Genomic DNA, 20789 nt, shown 5'->3' on the forward strand with positions numbered 1-20789 from the left:
AGTGTGTTAGTCACAGTATACTACCTGAGTGTTAGTATGTTAGTCACTGTATACTACCTGAGTGTTAGTATGTTAGTCACAGCGTACTACCTGAGTGCAAGTGTGTTAGTCACTGTATACTACCTGAAGGCTAGTGTATTAGTCACAGTCTACTACCTGAGTGCTAGTGTGTTAGTCACAGCGTACTACCTGAGTGTTAGTATGTTAGTCACTGTATACTACCTGAGTGTTAGTATGTTAGTCACAGTATACTACCTGAGGGCTAGTGTGTTAGTCACAGTATACTACCCGAGTACTAGTGTGTTAGTCACATTATAGTACCTGAGTGCTGGTATGATTGTCACAGTCTATTACCTTCCATACCAATGCATGCATCACTGTCAACTGCGTATGTGTTTTCATGTGTGTATTCATCACTATTGCTGTCGATAGTGCTATTGTGAGCAAGTTATTTGCTCTGCATTCTAATATTTTATTTTAGAGCTTGTACTAGCAGCAGATGCCATATTTGGACTGACACTTGTGGAGACAACCCAAGGGATGCCTGATCCAAAAACTGGCATTTATCCAGGAGTTTTCACCTTCAAGGTCACCAAGTACCTTGATAAACGTGGGTTACTGTTGATTAATGTGAAGCGTTGGCCTCTGATCTTTTCCATGGCAGTTATCAATTATGCCTAATTTTGAATTTCTTTTTGTTGGAATGGCTCGTGCATCAACTGACAACTTATTTCCAGAGGTTTTACTGCTGCACAACTTTTTTTACTGAGTGTGAGTTGTACAACGGGAAATAGTGCAATGAAGGGTGCCGTAAAAAAGAGATTTCTAATCCCTTTCAAAGACTGATTAGTAAATCACTAGCGTTTCATCAGGTTACGTTGTATGGAGAAGTAATAAATGTTATGCTCAAATCCTGTTTGAAATACAGCCAAAGCATGTCTGGTGATCACTGGCCCCTGACTGTCAAGGTTACATTGTAAATATTGGCTTGGTCAGCTGGAACAAACCTTAAATTAGTTTGATATCTTTCAGCAATTCCTGTCTCTGATCTGTTAAAGTTCATAGAAATATGATGCATTCATCAACACAGCTCTTTGACTCACCTTGTTATAGGAGCTTCTGGTTTATTGACAGACCATCATTCGACGCATCACATTTCTACACCCAAATTTTGATGAACTAAATTTTTTGCATAACATCTTCCGCATTTTGTCTTCATTTTCGGTTCAGTTTTGTCAGTGATTTGTTTCAGCTGAGGTAAGCATAGCGAATGAGAGACCGGTACACATTGCACTACCACTGAAAGAGCTACCTCAGCTATTGGCTGCTCTGGCTGACCTTTTACCCACATCTCAACCATCTTCTCAGGAAGACAGCGCTGTGAGTCAGCCGATGGACAAACCATCAACAACACCGGCGATGACATCGTACCTAGGTATGTTTTGTCATCACGCTTTGTTAGGAGTCAGCAACTCCAACAGATACTTTCCTTTCCGTATCTATGCTTTGTTATCGATGCTGAACTTTAGGACATTCTATAACTTGTATCAATTGCTTCACCCTTGTAATATCTTTCACCTTAATGTGTTTGTTAGCAATCTATAAAGGCTTGATTCCTCTCTGTCTGTATATCTAATTGAGTAAAACTATCTATCTTTCAGGAAGTGCTGCCACGAAGGGTTATGCTCTCCTGCCATTACACAGCATTATTTTGAGTGGCTCGGAGTGTCTGCTGAAGCTGGAATGCCGAGATGGTGTGATCGTGCAGGCAGCAGTAGCTAGCATCTATGGCCAGGTTTCTGTAGCCACCTTTCCAGGTAATTATCACTTCTATCATTTCCTTTGCGTGCGGCGAGTCATTCCTCTACTCAAGTCTCTCAAGTCTGTTGAATATTTGTCTAATCATTTTATTTACAGATCATGAGCAGCTGGATATTAGCTTGTCTTTTTCTTGCGCTGATGCCGACCTCACTGTCGGTTCTTCTCAGTTGTTATCAAAGCCACTCGGGCCACTCTCCCTCATCGCCAGTCTGGACATGACTCTCTCTCCCAGCCACCCTCCGACTTCTATCTGCACCGTCTCTTCTTCCATATTGCCGCTCCAGCTTGGCAATAAGTCTCTAGAGATCGGAATAAAAGCTGCCGAAGAGCTAATCGCTCTTTCATCATTCCAGGTTTGTAGATTCATAAATCTCATGGGATCATTAGATCGCTTGTCAGTTGAGTTTTCTTGGCCCGCCCTAAGTCTTTCCCTTACTCCGGCATTGCTCTTCAGCGAAAGGGTACTGTAGATTTGCCTGCACCATCTAGTGCTAGGTTACTACTGTGTTTGCTTTTTTAAATGTTAGTCCTGTTATGAGAACAGACTAAGCAGCCATAAGATTCTAACGCAGGCTTATATCTGGATGGACAGTAATTGAAGGCTGACGGGCGCTTGATAACATTGCAGGTTAAAAGTGGCAGAAGAGAGAAGACAGCAAACAAGAGCTGCAGCTCAAGTAGCCCTTCCGGTGGTAAAATAGAGTACAAAGATGACCTGAGGTTGGGTTCATTCAAGTATCTCCTTGACAAGGGTAAGTCTCCTGTTGTGACGTGTGACCAGATCATCACTCATGCAGAATTGTTAAACTTTCCGCTTTTCTTTTTTGTTTTATTTATTCTCACAGCTTCAGACTAGTTTTGCCCGAGTTGATTTAGATCATTTACTAGTTTGTTCTCTGAACGGCAGTTTTAATTAAATTTATTACCATGCGTGGGATGACTGCACTATCTACTATTATCATGCGTGGGATGACTGCACTATCTACTATTCGTTCATGGCCTACTTATCTATCCTTACCTCTCGCATATACCATTTCCTTTTGGCAGAGCAGAGCATTCCGCGGCCGAACACGGTCATGTTCTACAGCGATAGAGACTACAGCACCCTGACCTGGAGCTATGCTGAGCCTCGGGTGCTCAGTAACATACATATAAACCCAATGCCATTTGATTATCCGACTGACCCTAAAACGACTTTTCATTGTTTGGATGTTCAGGTGAGTCTCGAAGGTCTTGTAAAGAACAGCTACACCATGTAATTGTAAAGGTGTGTGTACACTGACGTGGCTGTAGTGTTCATGCTTTACTGACAGACATGGATCAGCTACAGACACTTATTGCATAGTACAGATGTACTCTATGACCTCTCTTTTGACATGCGCTAAACAGTGGTGTGTTTACCGTACTTTTCTGACTATAAACCGCTCCTCTATATAAGCCGCATCTGTTTTATTTTACAAAAAACGATAATAAAACAATACATAGGCCGCACCTTGGTATAGGCCGCAGAACTCGGGACGGTGCTTTTTAACGTGGCAGCAACTTTGCTGTTTAAAACGGAACAGTGTCTAACGGCACTGTTTCGTATTAAACGTTTCGTGTCTAACGGAACAGTACCGTTAGGCATTGTTTCGTATTTTCTTTCACCCCTAGAGGTGTACTAACCGAAGATTTTGGTTAATGCCCCCCCTAGCGATGAAAGAAAAAGCCACAGAATAGCCGCACTCTTATATAAGCTGCATGGCTCAAATCGTCAGAAAAAAGTAACGGCTAATAGTCCGAAAAGTACGGTAACTTATTGCTTGCAGGTTAGCCGATAGCTAAGTCATTGATCTCTCGCTTCAATTGCTATGGTAATAAAACTCGACAATGCATTGTTGAATGAAGTATTTATATGTATTTCTGTCAGCCAATGGCTAGTGCTTTGGAGTACTATGGCTCATCAGAGGCTGGTGCTTATGTTTATAGTCCCTAACTCACTTTTAAACATCTTAAAAATGATGTTATCACTTCCATGATTCATATTGTATGTTCAAAATATTTGAAAAAAATATATGCATATGCTAGAGCTCTCTATAGCGAAAAGAGAACCAATCGCATGAGCTGATTTTATCGACACTGACATTATCGGGCCTTAGACAGGGCGAGCTCTGATTGGCCACCAGGCTGCGTGTAAATGCTCTGATTGGCCACCAGGCTGCGTGTAAACGCTTTGATTGGCCACTAGGCTGCGTGTAAAAGGTCCGATTGGCCACCAGGCTGCTTGTAAACACTTTGATTGGCCACCAGGCTGCGTGTAAACGCTCTGGAGTAAGCGCAACTAGATCTTTGTTAAAAGTTCATGGCTATGTTAATCTGCTGCGTGCTTTGCCTAGATACACTGCTGTCTAGAGCTGTGGAGCACCTCACGACAGAAGTACAAACAGTATAGCACCTTTTCAATCAGTGAGCAGTTTGGGACGAGTGTCGCTCTGCCCACATTGAATAGTCAACTATGTATGCCAGCTAGGACCTGGCGTATCACCATCAACTACTACATAGATCGACGCTATGCAGGGGATTACTCCTTGTAAGTTACTGTATCTATTTTACTAGTTGTAAGTCACTGTATCTATTTTACTAGTTGTAAGTCACTGTATCTATTTTACTAGTTGTAAGTCACTGTATCTATATTACTAGTTGTAAGTCCCTGTATCTATATTACTAGTTGTAAGTCACTGTATCTATATTACTAGTGGTAAGTTACTGTATCTATTTTACTAGTTGTAAGTCACTGTATCTATTTTACTAGTTATAAGTCACTGTTTTTATATTACTAGTTGTAAGTCACTGTATCTATTTTACTATTTGTAAGTCACTGTATCTATTTTACTAGTTGTAAGTCACTGTATCTATTTTACTAGTTGTAAGTCACTGTATCTATTTTACTAGTTGTAAGTTACTGTATCTATTTTACTAGTTGTAAGCCACTGTATCTATTTTACTAGTTGTAAGTCACTGTTTTTATATTACTAGTTGTACGTCACTGTATCTATTTTACTAGTTGTAAGTCGCTGTATCTATTTTACTAGTTTTAAGTCGCTGTATCTATTTTACTAGTTGTAAGTCACTGTATCTATTTTACTAGTTGTAAGTTACTGTATCTATATTACTAGTTGTAAGTCACTGTATCTATTTTACTAGTTGTAAGTCGCTGTTTTTATATTACTAGTTGTAGGTCACTGTATCTATTTTATTAGTAGTAAGTCACTCTGTCTATTTTACTAGTTGTAAGTCATAGTATACTTAAGGGAGCATATGTTTTTTATGGTATACTTACAGCAGGTACATGTCCGTTATGGTATACTTACAGTGAGTACATGTCTGTTATGGTATACTTACAGTGAGTACATGTCTCTTATGGTATGCTTACAGTGAGCATGTTTTTGCTATGGTGTCACCTGCAGTGCTCGTCGCAGCCATGCGAGTTGATTCAGTCTACATGCCATCCCTTGTACCCACAATGCAACTCTCACTCTCCATTGATCAGATACGATTGTCCGTAATCAACCAATACAGTGCGTCTGACAGCTATGGTATGTCTGGAGATCCGTCATATCCTTTCCTTCCAACTTTCACATATGAACCCAGTTGGCAATTTAAAGTAAAATAAAGCCAGTAGATTGTTTGTAATTTGTTTTAAAAGTAGTTATCTTAGTAGTTCATCTCGTGTTGACGTTTTACTCTACAGGATCTCTAGGGAAGTTATCACCATTTACACTTGATGAAAATGACATGGTGGATCATGAGATGTTCTGCATTCTACTCAATGACATGTCAGTTGAAAGCAGCTTTGGAAATCTCGATGAAGAGAAATCTGTGAAAGGAATCCTTAGCTTTTCATTACTCGCCAAATACGTAGATTACAGGTCTGTAGGTTTGGCTTTTACTACCTTTACTAGTTTAACTAGTAACTAGTTTTACTAGCTTTTAACTACTTGTACTAGTTTTATGGAAACGGTTTGTAAATGGTGGGTCATGTCTTTAAATTTTTACTGTTTGTTTATAGCTAGTTGAATATATCTTTTTACATTATATGTTATACCCACGGCTTGTCTATCACTTAAACATGTGCTTGTGATGGGCACCTGTTGCTGCCTTATCACCAAATAACGCGTTGTTGAATTACACATGTCACCGACTGACATGTACCTTTGACCAATGCATGTTGCTAACTGACAAACACCACTTTCCGAAACATGCCACGGACTGACATCAGTCGCCAACTAATCCAAGCGGATCACTGACACATGTCACTCACTAGAATGTGTCAATCTATTCAAGGATCAAACTCAGAGGAAACCAAGTGCTGTATGCATTGTAGTAACACATCACATGTATTTATATATTGTCAGTAGTATTAGACCCGCTGGATCTATAAAATAGTTAATGTCATTAATTTGATATAGCTAAAAGAAAAAAATATATCTTTTAAAAAATTAGCGCAGAAGTTCCAAGCTTATTAACAACCTTCAAGTCAGTCAGTTCAGCCAGACTTCAGTTTTTGCTGCTAACATTACCTCATTACACCTCAGTTGTTCTTTTGATGTCTTTAGGCATGTTGTTTGGAGAAAGTTTCTCGAGGTGTCCGGGTTCAACCTCATAGCTGAGCTCAAGGATGGGTTATCAAAGCCGGTGAGATTCAGTGATATCACTATTGCTAAAGAATGTGCATAGCTAAAGAATGTTTATAGCTTCTTCTCTCAAATCCTTTAACTGTTAGGATATTGAGGTTGTCTTGAGAAGGTATGCCTAGAGTAAACAGTAAGCTAACACAACTTGACTAGTTGAAATTTCACTAATAGGGAATTGCCTCTAAACTGTATTACATGTTTGCGTTTTCAGCTACAGTTGTCATTGTTCAATTCTGAAATCGGGTGAATAAATATGGCCGAATATGTGTTTTATAGAGAGCGCTTACCTTCTCTAACGATGTAAAACATGTGGAGACAATATTGACACAATCTTTGATGAGTTCGTTGCTCTCCCTCCATCATGTTTGGGGCAAGGCTGACGGGCAGCACCCTCTCACTGGTCTATACGCTATTTGCAACAACACTCACGGCAGCATATTTATTAAACAGGTGATGAGTAACTCTTCTCTTCATCTTTTTATTAATAAACTTGTAGCAACATCACACCCTCAGACTAGGGAACTGATTTATGCAGTTGAGAACATAGCAGACATGGTAGGCCTCTCAATAAAGTTTGGATTTTTGATAGGGAGCACTGACACAGCTCCCAATAGCTGATGTTCATCTTGACACTTCTGTAAAATATATGATTCTTCATCTCATTCGTGATTTTTCCAAATGCATGATCCCTTCAGATGCATGATCTCTCCAGATGCATCATCTCTCTCCTTTCTGATGCATTATCTCTCCTTTTTGATGCATCATCTCCCCTGTCACTTGGTATTTTAGTTAAACACAACTGATACTTATTAATAGGTGTTGGTATGTTATTGTAATCGATTGTATTGAAGTTGAACGCTTCTGCAATTGTTTTAAGAAGTTGTACTACATCTTTCCTGTTACTGTAGATTATCCAAAGTATGACTATATACACATACGCATCTATATACATATGTATTTCTCAAAGTTTGTCTGTGTTTATGTGTATCAAACACGCACAAGTCCATATCTACATACAAACACACACATAAGTCCACACATACGTGTATACATACATATACACATACATGTACATAGTAGGCTGTAGACAAAGTAGTATTGCTACACACTTACATCGCTGTAGGTGAGGTGTGAGGATGACTCAGCAGTTTGCATTGCTGCTGGCAGAGCGCATTGCTTTTGCTGGAGTCGCTATGGTGACCTTAGACTGCAGGTGGCACTTGAGGAGTTGCCTCATCATTGGAGCACCCCTTTTGAACTGGACAATTCTGGGCAGGCTGTCTCAACCATTGCCACTCCAAATGGTTCTGCTGGATTCAATCCAGTTCATCTTTTCATAAATGTAGAGAGAGTGACCAGCATTCATAATCTAGTAAGCTGCAAAATTTTCATTGTCTAAAGGCAGTTGTTGTACTTCATACAGGTTCTGTATGATTGACCATGTATGTTCATACTTTGAAGGTTTGTAACCTAACCGAAACATCTCAGTTTACTCGTAACAAGCAGGAACCTCTGTCAGTGTTATATATTCACATTCACCTGCAAATGTTGTCACACGCCTGTCATTAATTTTATGTCTTCTAAACGAAAATATGGCAAAATAATGCTGTTTTGAAATTTATCTTTGCAGTATTGAGTGTGCAGTATTGTTAAAGGAGTTTTAACTGTGAAAAGGTCTGCTTTATTTTAAATAGTCAAGGGCAGACAACTTTGTTTTAATCAGGAGATGTAGTTTTGTGAAATAAATTCTCAGCATCGGACAAACATGCACGCACGCAGTAACGCGGGTCAAGGACAAACACAAAGTATTGTAAGTAAACGTAAATGTATGTAGCCGATAATCAGGTTAGCTAGCTGTAAAACTTAATGTTATGGGACACTTCACTATGTTGCTATGGGCAGCACTATGTTGCTATGGGCAGCACTATGTTGCTATGGGCAGCACTATGTTGCGAAGGCAAGACTTTATACCAACAAAAATTTGGACTCATGATCTATTCTAGTCTTTAAAGGTTGACTTGCAATAAAATTCACATTACAGTTATTTGGTATCAAAAGATTCACCGTGTCTTACTCTGTTGTGTAGTAGGGGCCAAATATGTGGAAATGTGATTACAAGCTCTTAAAAGCTCAAAAACTAAAAGCCGCCGTAGATTGGAATCTCTTTATTTCGATGACGTAGCCATGAAATTTGGCTATTGTCTTGTCACATGATGTTCTCACGTGAATTGAAAGGCCAATAAAAAGCTCAATATAAAACTTATCGTAGCACTAGTTTATGACAAACACTTCAGGTTTTACCGAAGACCCGTATCAAATATAGATGCTCGCTACTTTACAGTTTTGTTTCGGTTTGGTCTAATCGGCAAGTCGTAATCTGATCATGTGACCCAATACTTCGCAAATAATTTCTGCAGCACTTTTCGATTATCACAAGTGGCCAACAGGCTCGTCATGATTATCAGACAATGATATGTACTCCTTCAAGATAAGGCTAAAAAATTAAACGGATTTTTACGGTAAGTTATAAGATATCACTGCTAAAAGTGACAGCATTACGATGACGATAAAACAGACACGTAAGAACAATAGACATGGTTTTATTGAATGCGTGAAGTATATTTGTGAAAATATTTCGACGAATAAGGTTGCATGAAAGTGTAAACAGAAACCATCTCTCACAACTGCGTCACATTTGAGCCGTTTTGGAAAGAGAACCCAAACTACGGCGGTCTCGTGTGGCTGCAATTTTCTGTTCGTTTTTGAGCTTTTAAGAGCTTGTAATCACCTTTCCACATATTTTGCACCGACAACACAACAGAGTAAGACATGGTGAATCTTTTCATATCAAATAACTGAAATGTGAATTTTGTTGCAAGTCAAGATTTGCAAAGGGATGTGAGTGTATTACATGTTGCTGTCCATCACTACAAGCACTAATAATTATTATTGCAACGTGTTATAGCTTTTTACTACATGTTTAATGTTTAGTTTTCATCAAACATGTATAACTATTACAAAAACAATATATGCAGAATTTCCCATCTTAAGCTGCACTACAAACACAAATGTGACCATATTCCTTTTTTACGGTACCTCATTGAAATAGTAATCTGTGAAATAAAGCTGAGGCTCGCCAGGTTTTTTGTAAGCATTGCTTTTTATTTCTATCCAATGGCAAGGCAGCATTATATGTCTTGTTACAGATCACGATCAGTGGCAGTATCTGCGTTTCGAGTCGTCTCTCTGCAACCAAACTTGATGTCAGGGTATCGGACTCTCCTTCCAACCACAGACACCTGAAGGTGCAATCCTTTATCATTGTCTGCTACTATTTATAGTAACTGTCTATGTGCAGGTGAACAGTTGTTTGAGACAAGGCCTTGATCAGTACAAGGGTTTAATATTTCGGTACATAGATTGGCTTACTCTTTCGAAGATAGTTGTTTTTATTGAACAGATCTCGTCGGTGAAGGTGGATTTGGTTATCGGAAGAGACTAACTAAAAACTCAATGAGTTATACTGCTCTTGGCTTCTTGCTCAATGCAGTTTTTAGCAAACACCTGCCATCTCTGTCTGCTGTTTCATCTTCATCCGCTCTTCTTTAGCGACTGAACACAAGATTTAACCTGGAGACTTACACTAATCTGTAATTTGTTTTGCAGATTTCACCAGAGCACTCATTTGGTAGCTTTGCTGTAAGTAGCGATATGGAGATGGAGCTGAGAGTGAGACCGTCTGCTGATGAAAGCAGTACCTATTCCGGTGGAGTGATGATAAACTCAGCAGCGCGATCTCATCCAATCAGCATAGAGCTCATCAAGGCATGATAATATATAGTAAATACTAGCATTCGGTTCAGGCGAAATTTGGGCAACATCCTGTCTTTATGAATAAATCATTCTATTATGGTCACAATAATTTTGAAATTTTTTCTCATTAAACTTGGTTGTTTTGCACACACTCACGGAAGCTAACTACTACAAGTATTGCTTCAGGTCGGAGGAGAAGGGCTTGGTGAGGTGTGCGCATTGCAACGGCTCTTCACACGAAACTGCCACGGAGCCACACAATATTGTGTAAGTATTGTGTATACTTCTACTCTCTGAATGTCTAGAGTCATTGTGCAGCAGTGGCAATGTGAGTCAAATATGTGACACTGCTCAGCAGGTATTAACCACTGCTGTCAGACATGGCAAGTGCTAAAATTGATTCTCTTACTCTCGTAGATGTGATTAGAAGCACCGTGACAGGGATGAGTAATTAGTGTAAAACTGCTGTCTGCTGTTTCGCAGGTAGAGATAGTGCCTATGTACTGCGTGAGGTCCTTTCTTCCTCACAGCCTCCTTCTCAGCATCCTCCCATCCTCTCACTGCCGGCTTGAAGGAAGCGGTCGAACCACTGAGTTGCTGCCAGTCAGTGGACTTCGCGCCCATCAGATTAGCTTGCAAATTAGGTATTCTCTATCTCAGAGATTCTGAGAACCATGAATATATGGTTTCACGTAATATCCAACGTATATTTGCTATTCTTTTTGTCTTTTTTATTTGGTAATTTGCTGTATTACTTTAGCTCCATCATTGGCTGTATTACTTTTGCTTCATCCGTTTATCCTACAATTTATGCTTATATTTTTTTTCTCACCATCTTGCAGTGAGACGGATACAAACAACGCAGTCATTTTGCCACTCTCTACAGACAAATTTGCGTTGTTCGATGATATCAGTGATTACCCAGAGGGCCTCAGTGTCCTCGAGGTCTGCAAACAATCGACTCATATTACTAGTCCTCCTAGGGAACCAAATCATGATTGGCCATCCTCTTCGCAGATACATGTGTAAGTTGTCTTCTCACTCAATGGATTATACCTACAATATACGGTAATTTTTCAACAAATGATGTAGTTTTATTATGTATTCAACTGCAAAGCAGAAGCATTTCTAGAAGTATTGCCAACGTGTAATGTTCAAAACTTCTCGAAGCGTCGCAGTAAAAGTGAAAATGAAAAAAACTGTAAAAGAATATGAAAAAAATTTTTAATGTGTAGATTCAGTTTTACTTATCCTAAGTTGAGCAAGTTACATTGCGTACCTCCACCTTTGAGACTTCACTATCAGTTACATTGCGTACCTCCACCTCTGAGCCTTCACTATCAGTTACATTGCGTACCTCCACCTCTGAGCCTTCACTATCAGTTACATTGCGTACCTCCACCTCTGAGCCTTCACTATCAGTTACATCGCGTACCTCCACCTCTGAGACTTCACTATCAGTTACATTGCGTACCTCCACCTCTGAGCCTTCACTATCAGTTACATTGCGTACCTCCACCTCTGAGCCTTCACTATCAGTTACATTGCGTACCTCCACCTCTGAGACTTCACTATCAGTTACGTTGCGTACCTCCACCTCTGAGCCTTCACTATCAGTTACATTGCGTACCTCCACCTCTGAGCCTTCACTATCAGTTACATTGCATACCTCCACCTCTGAGACTTCACTATCAGTTACATTGCGTACCTCCACCTCTGAGCCTTCACTATCAGTTACATTGCGTACCTCCACCTCTGAGCCTTCACTATCAGTTACATTGCATACCTCCACCTCTGAGACTTCACTATCAGTTACATTGCGTACCTCCACCTCTGAGCCTTCACTACCATTCGTGTATCTCAATGGTCAGGCGATAATAAAATGTACTCTTGTATACTATATACACCTGTACACTATGTACACCTGTACACTATGCACTCTTGTACACTATATACACCTGTACACGATGTACTCTTGTACACTATGTACACTTTTACACTATGTTCTTTTGTACACTATGTACACCTGTACACTTTGTACTCTTGTACACTATGTACTCGTGTATACTATGTACACTTGTTATAGTGCATTGTATAACTATCTGCAGTATCTATTAAGGGGTCCTGGGTCTTTGTGCTGTGAACTGAATCAATTACATTGTATCAGTTATTATGTCTCCAGCGTATTTTATGGGCAGATCTGATCCCACACACAATGGTTTCGATATATAAAATAACCATTGGAATGAATTAAACTCATATATGGAGTTATGTCTCTATAAATATGGAGTTATGTCTCTATAAATATGGAGTTATGTCTCTATAAATATGGAGTTATGTCTCTATAAATATGTAGTTATGTCTCTATAAATATGGAGTTATGTTTCTATAAATATGGAGTTATGTCTCTATAAATATGGAGGTATGTTTCTATAAGCTTTCCTCTAATCATATCAGCTGGTAGATTCTCAGGTTTACTTTCAGTTCAGATGCCGGCTGTCACTGTGTTACTCAGGAGTTACGTATATTAACAGAGAATGTTGCTGCTGCATTAATAAAACAAGTATTGAATGGAAATCCTGCCCTATCAAAGGGTGATAGGGCAGGATTGACTCACTTGAAGAGTGAGATTTAAATGTAAATCACATGCCATGCATTATTTTATTTTAAATAGGTAACATAACTCCTTCACCTTATCTTATCTAGCATACGCAATGAAACTTGAATTTTTTGGTTCTTTTAGATTGTCAGGAAAATTTCAGCCTCTTTCATTGCAAAAGAGCCAGAGCTTGCCAACCCATAATCTGTCTATACATAATGCTCATGCAGACAACATCGGTCTCGAGATAACCTGGTCTCAACACTGGTCTGGATCAGCCTGCATGCTTATGACTATCAAGCCAAAATTTTTGTTTATCAACCAGTCTACGGCAGACCTCGCTCTCGTCTATGGCACCGAGTTTTGTCCCATTCAATCAGGAGAAACAACATTTTCTCCAAGTGGCTTAAATGTAGGTAAAGAATGGAGTTCATTCGTTGGCGGCCACATATAGAGATTTTATGATCCAAACATGTCGGTGTCCTCAACTTCCATTTTTTTTTTTTTTATTTCTCATCATCATGGCTATTATTATTCGTTATACTAGTATCAGACTTTTGTAATCCGTAAGCGTTCTGTTTGTTGCATTGTAGAGAAGTTTCAGCATTGGCGTGTACAATCGAAACAAGCTCTTTATTTCGGACTTTATTCAGCTCACAGCGGAGGAGGTAACTCCTCGTAGCTTCTTTTTGCCAGATGTAGCCATCTTGTTTGTGGATTCTTATGTCTATGCTAACATAGTCATACTTAATGAGGATGACTCAATTCATCAGGTACTCATCGCTGTAATACTTTTGTTTATTCATGATCGTGGAACACAGTCTAAGAGTTTTATGCCATTAACAGGAATTAACTCTCTCGACACACATATGTTTGGTTGCTATGTTATATATCAGCAGTTTTAATTAGAATGGGATAGTGCTCATAGCTGAGCTAACATTACGCGCTAACGTGGTGATATTATTTGTAGCTGAGGTATATTGTGGTTACCTCCCACATAGACAATGGCGTGAGAATCATCACTCTTCATGACAGATTTGTACTTGACAATAGTTTGAAGCAGTCACTCTATGTGTCGGATGTGGTCGCACCCGTCTCGAATAAGAAGGTGGACTTGCAGCTAGTCCAACAGAACCCAAGACTACTAGAGCGTGAAAGCACTCTCTTCATGGGCTCATTCAAGTCGTCTGCTACTAACGTGATCACACCTAGTACAGCTGCACTCTTCCTCTCCTTCTCTCACTCTTCCTCTGGTATTTTTTTTGTTATTAATTCTGTATTACTTTCACTAAATATGGTTTTTTCAAGTTAAATTTGAATGTGTTAGAAAGGCATAACTGTTCACCTACTGATGAAGACATCAAGCAGAATCTGTATGAAAAGCTGTCACACCGAAATACAATTAAGATGAAACAAGATGATCAGTTTCAGCAATGTCAAATCCCAATACGGTTAAACTGGTTACTTTGTGCCACAGGTCCTTGGAGCTACCCTGTGCAGATGCCAATAGAGTCGGCTAGCAGACGTATAGGAGTTGTCATTCCTGCTCTCGGCTCTGAGAAGACTCAGCTCTGTTGTCTTTCCACCCAGTTGCAGAATGGAGTTGGGTACCTTATGTTGACCAGGGCGCAGACACCTTGTTTTATCTTGCACAACCGTTGCTCTTTCCCACTAGCATATGGCCAGACGTTAACTCGTGATTCTGAAGATGTCCTCGAGGCCATGAGTCTTCTGTCTAGCCCTCCGCTCGTACAACCAGGACAGACTGTTTCCTACTCCTTTCCAACGCTCACCAGACAATTCCCTGCCCACATCAGTCCGAGTGATTGGCCTAAGCTAAAACTAGCTGGTGAGTGAACTGTTGACTGATAGAGTAAACTTCTTATGGTTAGTATGTTGGTAGCAGGATGTTCTCTGAGCATTTCAAGTTGAAGAATTATGTATGAAGGTAATTGAATTTTGACGATCCTCGACGGTATGCTCTGAAGATGCTGTGTGGTACAGTTTTCACTGTGAGCCTGCATAGTTAAAGGAAGCACGTTGTGTAACACATTTCTCATTGCAAGTGCACTGGCTGCTGTCTAAATAAGCTATTGTAGGAGTGTAACTTGGTAGTCAATGCTTACTGTGTAAGTGTGCATGCGTGTCTAACCCAACCTGATACCTCGACATCATTCATAATCGTACATGTTCATGGTTGTTGTCACCGGGCAGGTATGAATGGACATTATGGTTTGGAGGTGTGGTCTGAAGCCATAGACTTATCTGAGATTTCCGCTCCAAAGCTCATCCATATTCCTGATGTCTGTGAGGCTAAAGTTAGCTTTGAGGTCTCTCAGCTCAATACTTCCTTGTACATCGAGCCTATCGACCGTGCAAAGGTGGGTACAGAGAAACTGTCATTGTTGCGAAGCGAGTGCTAGGATACAACTTTGACATCATGTGTCATTAGGTAATAAATAGTAATAGAAAGTATTAATTTTAAAGCTACAGTGTAATTCTTTTACGAATATCTGCTCCCCTCATGACATGGCAATGTTTTTTGCTGTCATTTTCTCTAAATATAACACAAAAGCATGTTAACTGATGAGTATTATACAGGTAAATGCAAACACGTAAATAGGTATATTACAGGTAGGTCCCAACAGGTAGATACATTCTTGGTAGAAGCTAAGAGGTAAATATATTACAGGTAGATGCTAAGAGGTAAATACATTACAGGTAGATGCTAACAGGTGAATATATTACAGGTAGATGCTAACAGGCAAATATATAACAGGTAGCTGTTAACAGGTGAATATTTTGCAGGTAGCTGCTAACAGGTGAATATATTGCAGGTAGATGCTGATAGGTAGAGATTATACAATTGAATGCTAATAGGCTCATATTATGCAGGTGGATGCTCAAATGATCGAAAAGAAGAACGGAGAATTTCACCTCATAGCCAGTCCTACTGTCCACCTTTCAGAGACAAAACAGTTCACACAGGAGTCATCTACTCCTCCTTCACCGTCTCCCACACAGGAGTCATCTACTCCACCTTCACCGTGTCTCATACAAGAGTCATCTACTCCATCTTCGCTCTGTCTCTCGATTACCCTACTTGTTGATAAGGCCTCAGTTCTCCTATTAGATGAACAGTCTGGCATCAAGTCCTCTGAGTTTCTCCGCTTACTTGTAGTTGGTTTGGGGTTGCAGCTATCTCGTCCCTCATTAGCTAATGACTCCCTCAAGCTAGACTTGAATTTGCTCGATATGACCCTTTACAATCAACACGTCCACAGCAAACAATATGACTTTCCTGTTGTGCTTTTCGCTCAGGATCCATCTGTCCTCAACCCGTCTATGGACTTCCTTATCAAGGTCAGTTGATTCTATTTCTATTGCATTGTTTTGTAACGCCTTCACATCGTCCTCCTTATTTTAACTTCTTTCTCTATCCATAGCTCTCCGTTTTACATCACATATGGTAAGGTTGGGCATGCAAGTCTACACAGTGTATTCATCAGGGTCGCTATGATCAGTGTAAAACTCCTGATTTCGACATGGAACTGCTGTATATATTCTCCTCCTCTGGTTTGTATCTTTTGGTTTAAATATTTCGGTCAACATTAGAAGCAGCAGTTGATGGAAAAATCTACATCGTGGCTGGGATTATGCACATTGCATCTTTGCCTACATTGTTTCTGTTTTTAAATAATTTGGGGGATACTTTTTATTTGGCATTTGTTATTAAGTCATTCAAATGCTGCTCAGTTAGCGACGTGATAGACAACACAAGTGTGTTTTGTGAAATGGGTGATGATATAGATATATTATTAGTCAATCATGATATTATTTTAATACAAGCTCCCTATGGTGATAGTTCAAATGCTGAGTTCAATTGATAAGTACAGAAGTAGTACTTGTCAATCTCAAGTAGAGCACAACTCCAAATATGTTTCTATGTTATTCATAATAAATCTTGATGAAATACCTATCGGATAAGTCTTGTTTCAAACATAGCTAATCGCTGGACCCGTATTGTAGGGTGTTTTCAGTTTTGTAGATAGTCATTTAGAGGTGAGAAAAAACTGTGATTATAGATATAAATTTATGCCTAGATATATGAGAACTTAGTTGAAGAGCCTCTGGGTAAACAACGGTTTGTATTGTTCTGTAGTGTGTGTAAAGTCTCTATAGTAAAGTTAGGTCTCTCAGGCTATATACTAGGTTGAGTAGTAAACTCAGTATGGGTGCAGGGATCATCCATAGTACAAGAGAGTTCTACCGTGTAATCCCCTCATTGACTATCGCATCATATAGTCAGCCAGGTTTAATGGGTCACAACAAATCATGACTGCCAGTCTAGTAATAAACCAGTTCACAAAATAAATGAATAATAGAACTAAATAGATATAAAACTAATCAACCCAATCAACTCTAAAACCTTTTTTATGTAAAATAATATACAAATGTTTTAAGAAGGTTGTTCCCAGTCTTGAAGCAGATTGAAATGATTTACATTTTTATGTGTGCTTTTTACCTTAAATAAAATTATTTGTAATGGAAAAAATTGTTTTGGAATTTAAACAGCCCTTTAAAATAGATTGCGGGGAAAAACCGGGTAGAGATTGCAATTGATAAAGTTGCTGCAGTTAATTGGAAGTAAAACACTTTTTTATTTTGACATATGTACAAGACATATTATACATGATGTCATCCATCTAGCGATTCATCATGGTCTCTCTTCAACACGATCGGTTTGTTTGTAGCTGGCTGTGGTGGAGGAAGTCAGCCTCCTTTCGATAACCCTCACCTTGGATTCCCTCCGACCCTCCTCTGTCAGGGTAGCCAGCAGACCTGTCTCCATCAACATTGAGGATAAATTTTTGCAATCATTCCTCTCTCTTATTGACAGCTATGTAACTCTCGTTGCCATACTTCCTAGAAAAGCTGTTCTTCCGGTACATACAACAGCGTTTGCTTGGTTTATAGTTTCGGTAGCACTCACTACGTCTTGTCATTAGAGGATGGTTCTACCGTTAATCGCAATCTAGAAATATTCCAGATAGTTGACAGACATGTTATAACTCATAGGTTAGGTTTTGCATGAGTTCATAGATGTCATTTTTGCTAGCGACTTTGATATTCAAAGTCTTAGAATTAACTTGATTGTTTATAGCTGTCGAGTTTGCCCCTCCTGGTGAGACACAAGGCCCAGTGCAATGTAATATGTTTACGGGAGCTGTCTATAGAAAAGTTGGAGCTTTTAGTTAGTATACACGCATCCTTAAAGATGTTCGTCGCTACTGACCAGGCCCCTGTCACACTGGCTAGGTTCCACAGGCTAGAGGTTGTTTCTACTCGTGAACAGCTGATTACTGATTTGGCATTTCACTACGGCACCGGGGCGTTGTACAGTGTAGGTCAGTCTATGCCGTTTTTCATTGGTTTTATTTGCCTTCATGTAACGTGTGAAACCATTTAAACTCATCGTTTTAGGATCTGGTAAATGTAAAGTACTCAGAGGTCAGTCCACTGCACTACCACATTGTCTCTGGTCAATTCTGACTCACCAATAGGATCACAAGACTATAATATGTGCAGCTCTGCTATGTTTCAATGATGGTGTTTGTCAATACTGCAGTTCAGTTGTTATTTACAAAAGTAAATTTTCACTTGCCAGTACAGTTACATAATCTTCACTATAATGTGTTATATAATGTTGTATAATACTACAGAAGTAATCTTTACTAACTAGCGAATCACAATTGTTAAATTGTTCGAATTTAGCAAAATCTGCAATCTATAATATAAATCTAGAATTTATTTATAAATTTCATTTTCCAATGAACTGAGTTGGATTATGTTACTGGTCGATTTAATCACGCATATTTTATATGAATAGTATTAGTAGACTACTAGCTATATTATTAGTAGATTGCTAGCTATATTATTAGTAGACTACTAGCTATATTATTAGTAGATTACTAGCTATATTATTAATAAAGTACTAGCTATATTATTAGTAGACTACTAGCTATATTATTAGTAGGCTGCTAGCTATATTATTAGTAGGCTGCTAGCTATATTATTAGTAGACTACTAGCTATATTAATAATAAAGTACTAGCTATATTATTAGTAGACTACTAGCTATATTATTAGTAGACAACTAGCTATATTATTAGTAGAGTACTAGCTATATTATTAGTAGAGTACTAGCTATATTATTAGTAGAGTACTAGTGGAGTTATTGAGGCTGTATAACACTAAACCTCTTCGGATTGATTATTGCTTCATACCTGTAGTTATTTTACATGTGCTGCACTCAGTGACCTTTTTACTAGGCTGGGTTCTGGGCTCACTCGAGCTTCTGTTCAACCCTACTGGAATAGTCAGGAGCATCTATGCTGGTGTATCTGATCTCGTCTATTTACCATATTATGGCCTCCAAAACGGCCCAGGTGCCTTTATTACTGGTGTTAGCCAAGGCATGACATCTGCTGTTAAGAATGTCACCAGAGGTAGGTGCTTTCATTAAATTTTCAATTATTGTTTATAGCATTATCACTCGGTTCAGAGGTTTGACCACATGGTTAATATTGGTCAAGTTTGAAAATAATTCAACTCCAGTTGCTTTTTTGAATAGGTCGTTGAATTAATTAATAAACCACCAAAAACTCAAAAACTGATTACCCTATTACTCAATGAAAATATCAGGAATTTCTTGTGCTCGATGACGTTTCTTTTCGCTGTACACAAACATTACTGCTAGTGATTGCAACTTCCCTTACACATATCCCATTCTTACCGCTCCTTCAGGCACACTCTCCTCTGTCACTCACTTTGCCCAAAGTGTGTCTAGGAATATGGATAGGCTCTCTCTAGATGGTGAGCACGCAGAAAGACAGGAATTGATGCGACGTCAGAAACCCTTGGCTCTCTCACAGGGTCTTCGTCAGGGTTTCAGCGGTCTCTCTCTCAGTTTCCTCGGTAGGCACTATTTATTACCTCCAGGCCTGATTGTCTATATATGATTTGTTCAAGACCGTGGCATAGTTCCAATATTCTGCTCACTACCATTTCTGAAGGTAACATCAGAGAGTTGACTGAAATTTATTCTGCTGAAACTACGAAAGGAATTTCATAGTGAGGAATATGAGCCGTACATGTATTCTCATGCTAATATAGCAACTGGGTAAACTGCATGCAGGTAGTAAGCTGTAATTTGAGGCAGGTTGTACACTGTGTCCTGCAGGTGCCATAGCAGGACTCGCAGATCAACCGTTGCAGGCTCTGTGGAGTGAGGGTGCCTCAGCCTCTCATCGAGCTACAGGACTCGTAACTGGAGTCGGTAAAGGCTTACTGGGAGCCATCGCCAAACCAATCAGTGGAACAGCAGAATTCATCTCTCAGACAGGACAAGGTGTGTTGGCAATCTGGATTTATTTTATATGTTACATTTACCCATTCCACTAATATTCATCGCCAAGGGAAACCGTTTTGTTGTGTAAGCCAATTGTAGCGAGAATTGTAGCCAATTCAGTAGCGAGGTGCTTATGTTTCGTGTTCGTAGGCTTGATGAGCAGTGTAGGTCTGACCAATGGGAATGGACAAGCTCTAAAGGAAACTTACTTATTGGATGGCCTGTATGATTATGCAACCTTCAAGTACACGTGGTGAGTCTTGAACAGCTTGTGATAGCTACATTTCTTACCCGATACACTGCTGCTATATGTATGTCTTCTGTTACTAATAGTCTAATTACCCATAATATAACTGAGACTTACCTACATGGTATAACTGAGACTTACCTACATGATATAACTGAGACTTACCTACATGTTATAACTGAGACTTACCTACATGATATAACTGAGACTTACCTGCATAACATAA

General features: G+C 39.3%; 1 protein-coding gene across 1 annotated transcript in view; it reads left to right on the forward strand.

Annotated features, from left to right (window-relative positions):
• The window catches only part of LOC137391846 (intermembrane lipid transfer protein VPS13B-like), a 65253-nt gene that overhangs the window by 39752 nt on the left and 4712 nt on the right, over positions 1-20789 (forward strand). The window contains exons 31-59 of the mRNA XM_068078391.1: positions 482-610; positions 1253-1435; positions 1662-1817; positions 1918-2174; positions 2450-2573; positions 2869-3038; positions 4197-4390; positions 5236-5396; positions 5552-5729; positions 6417-6495; positions 6771-6944; positions 7618-7866; positions 9701-9799; positions 10161-10319; positions 10494-10574; positions 10791-10951; positions 11150-11332; positions 13051-13318; positions 13500-13679; positions 13877-14159; positions 14384-14755; positions 15121-15287; positions 15802-16269; positions 17661-17852; positions 18071-18314; positions 19238-19414; positions 19713-19883; positions 20149-20316; positions 20467-20569. Coding sequence (XP_067934492.1) covers positions 482-610; positions 1253-1435; positions 1662-1817; positions 1918-2174; positions 2450-2573; positions 2869-3038; positions 4197-4390; positions 5236-5396; positions 5552-5729; positions 6417-6495; positions 6771-6944; positions 7618-7866; positions 9701-9799; positions 10161-10319; positions 10494-10574; positions 10791-10951; positions 11150-11332; positions 13051-13318; positions 13500-13679; positions 13877-14159; positions 14384-14755; positions 15121-15287; positions 15802-16269; positions 17661-17852; positions 18071-18314; positions 19238-19414; positions 19713-19883; positions 20149-20316; positions 20467-20569 — 5530 coding nt within the window. The remainder of the gene's footprint in view (positions 1-481; positions 611-1252; positions 1436-1661; positions 1818-1917; positions 2175-2449; positions 2574-2868; positions 3039-4196; positions 4391-5235; positions 5397-5551; positions 5730-6416; positions 6496-6770; positions 6945-7617; positions 7867-9700; positions 9800-10160; positions 10320-10493; positions 10575-10790; positions 10952-11149; positions 11333-13050; positions 13319-13499; positions 13680-13876; positions 14160-14383; positions 14756-15120; positions 15288-15801; positions 16270-17660; positions 17853-18070; positions 18315-19237; positions 19415-19712; positions 19884-20148; positions 20317-20466; positions 20570-20789) is intronic.

Source organism: Watersipora subatra, chromosome 1, assembly GCF_963576615.1.
Source record: "Watersipora subatra chromosome 1, tzWatSuba1.1, whole genome shotgun sequence".
In the NCBI taxonomy this organism is placed as follows: domain Eukaryota; kingdom Metazoa; phylum Bryozoa; class Gymnolaemata; order Cheilostomatida; family Watersiporidae; genus Watersipora; species Watersipora subatra.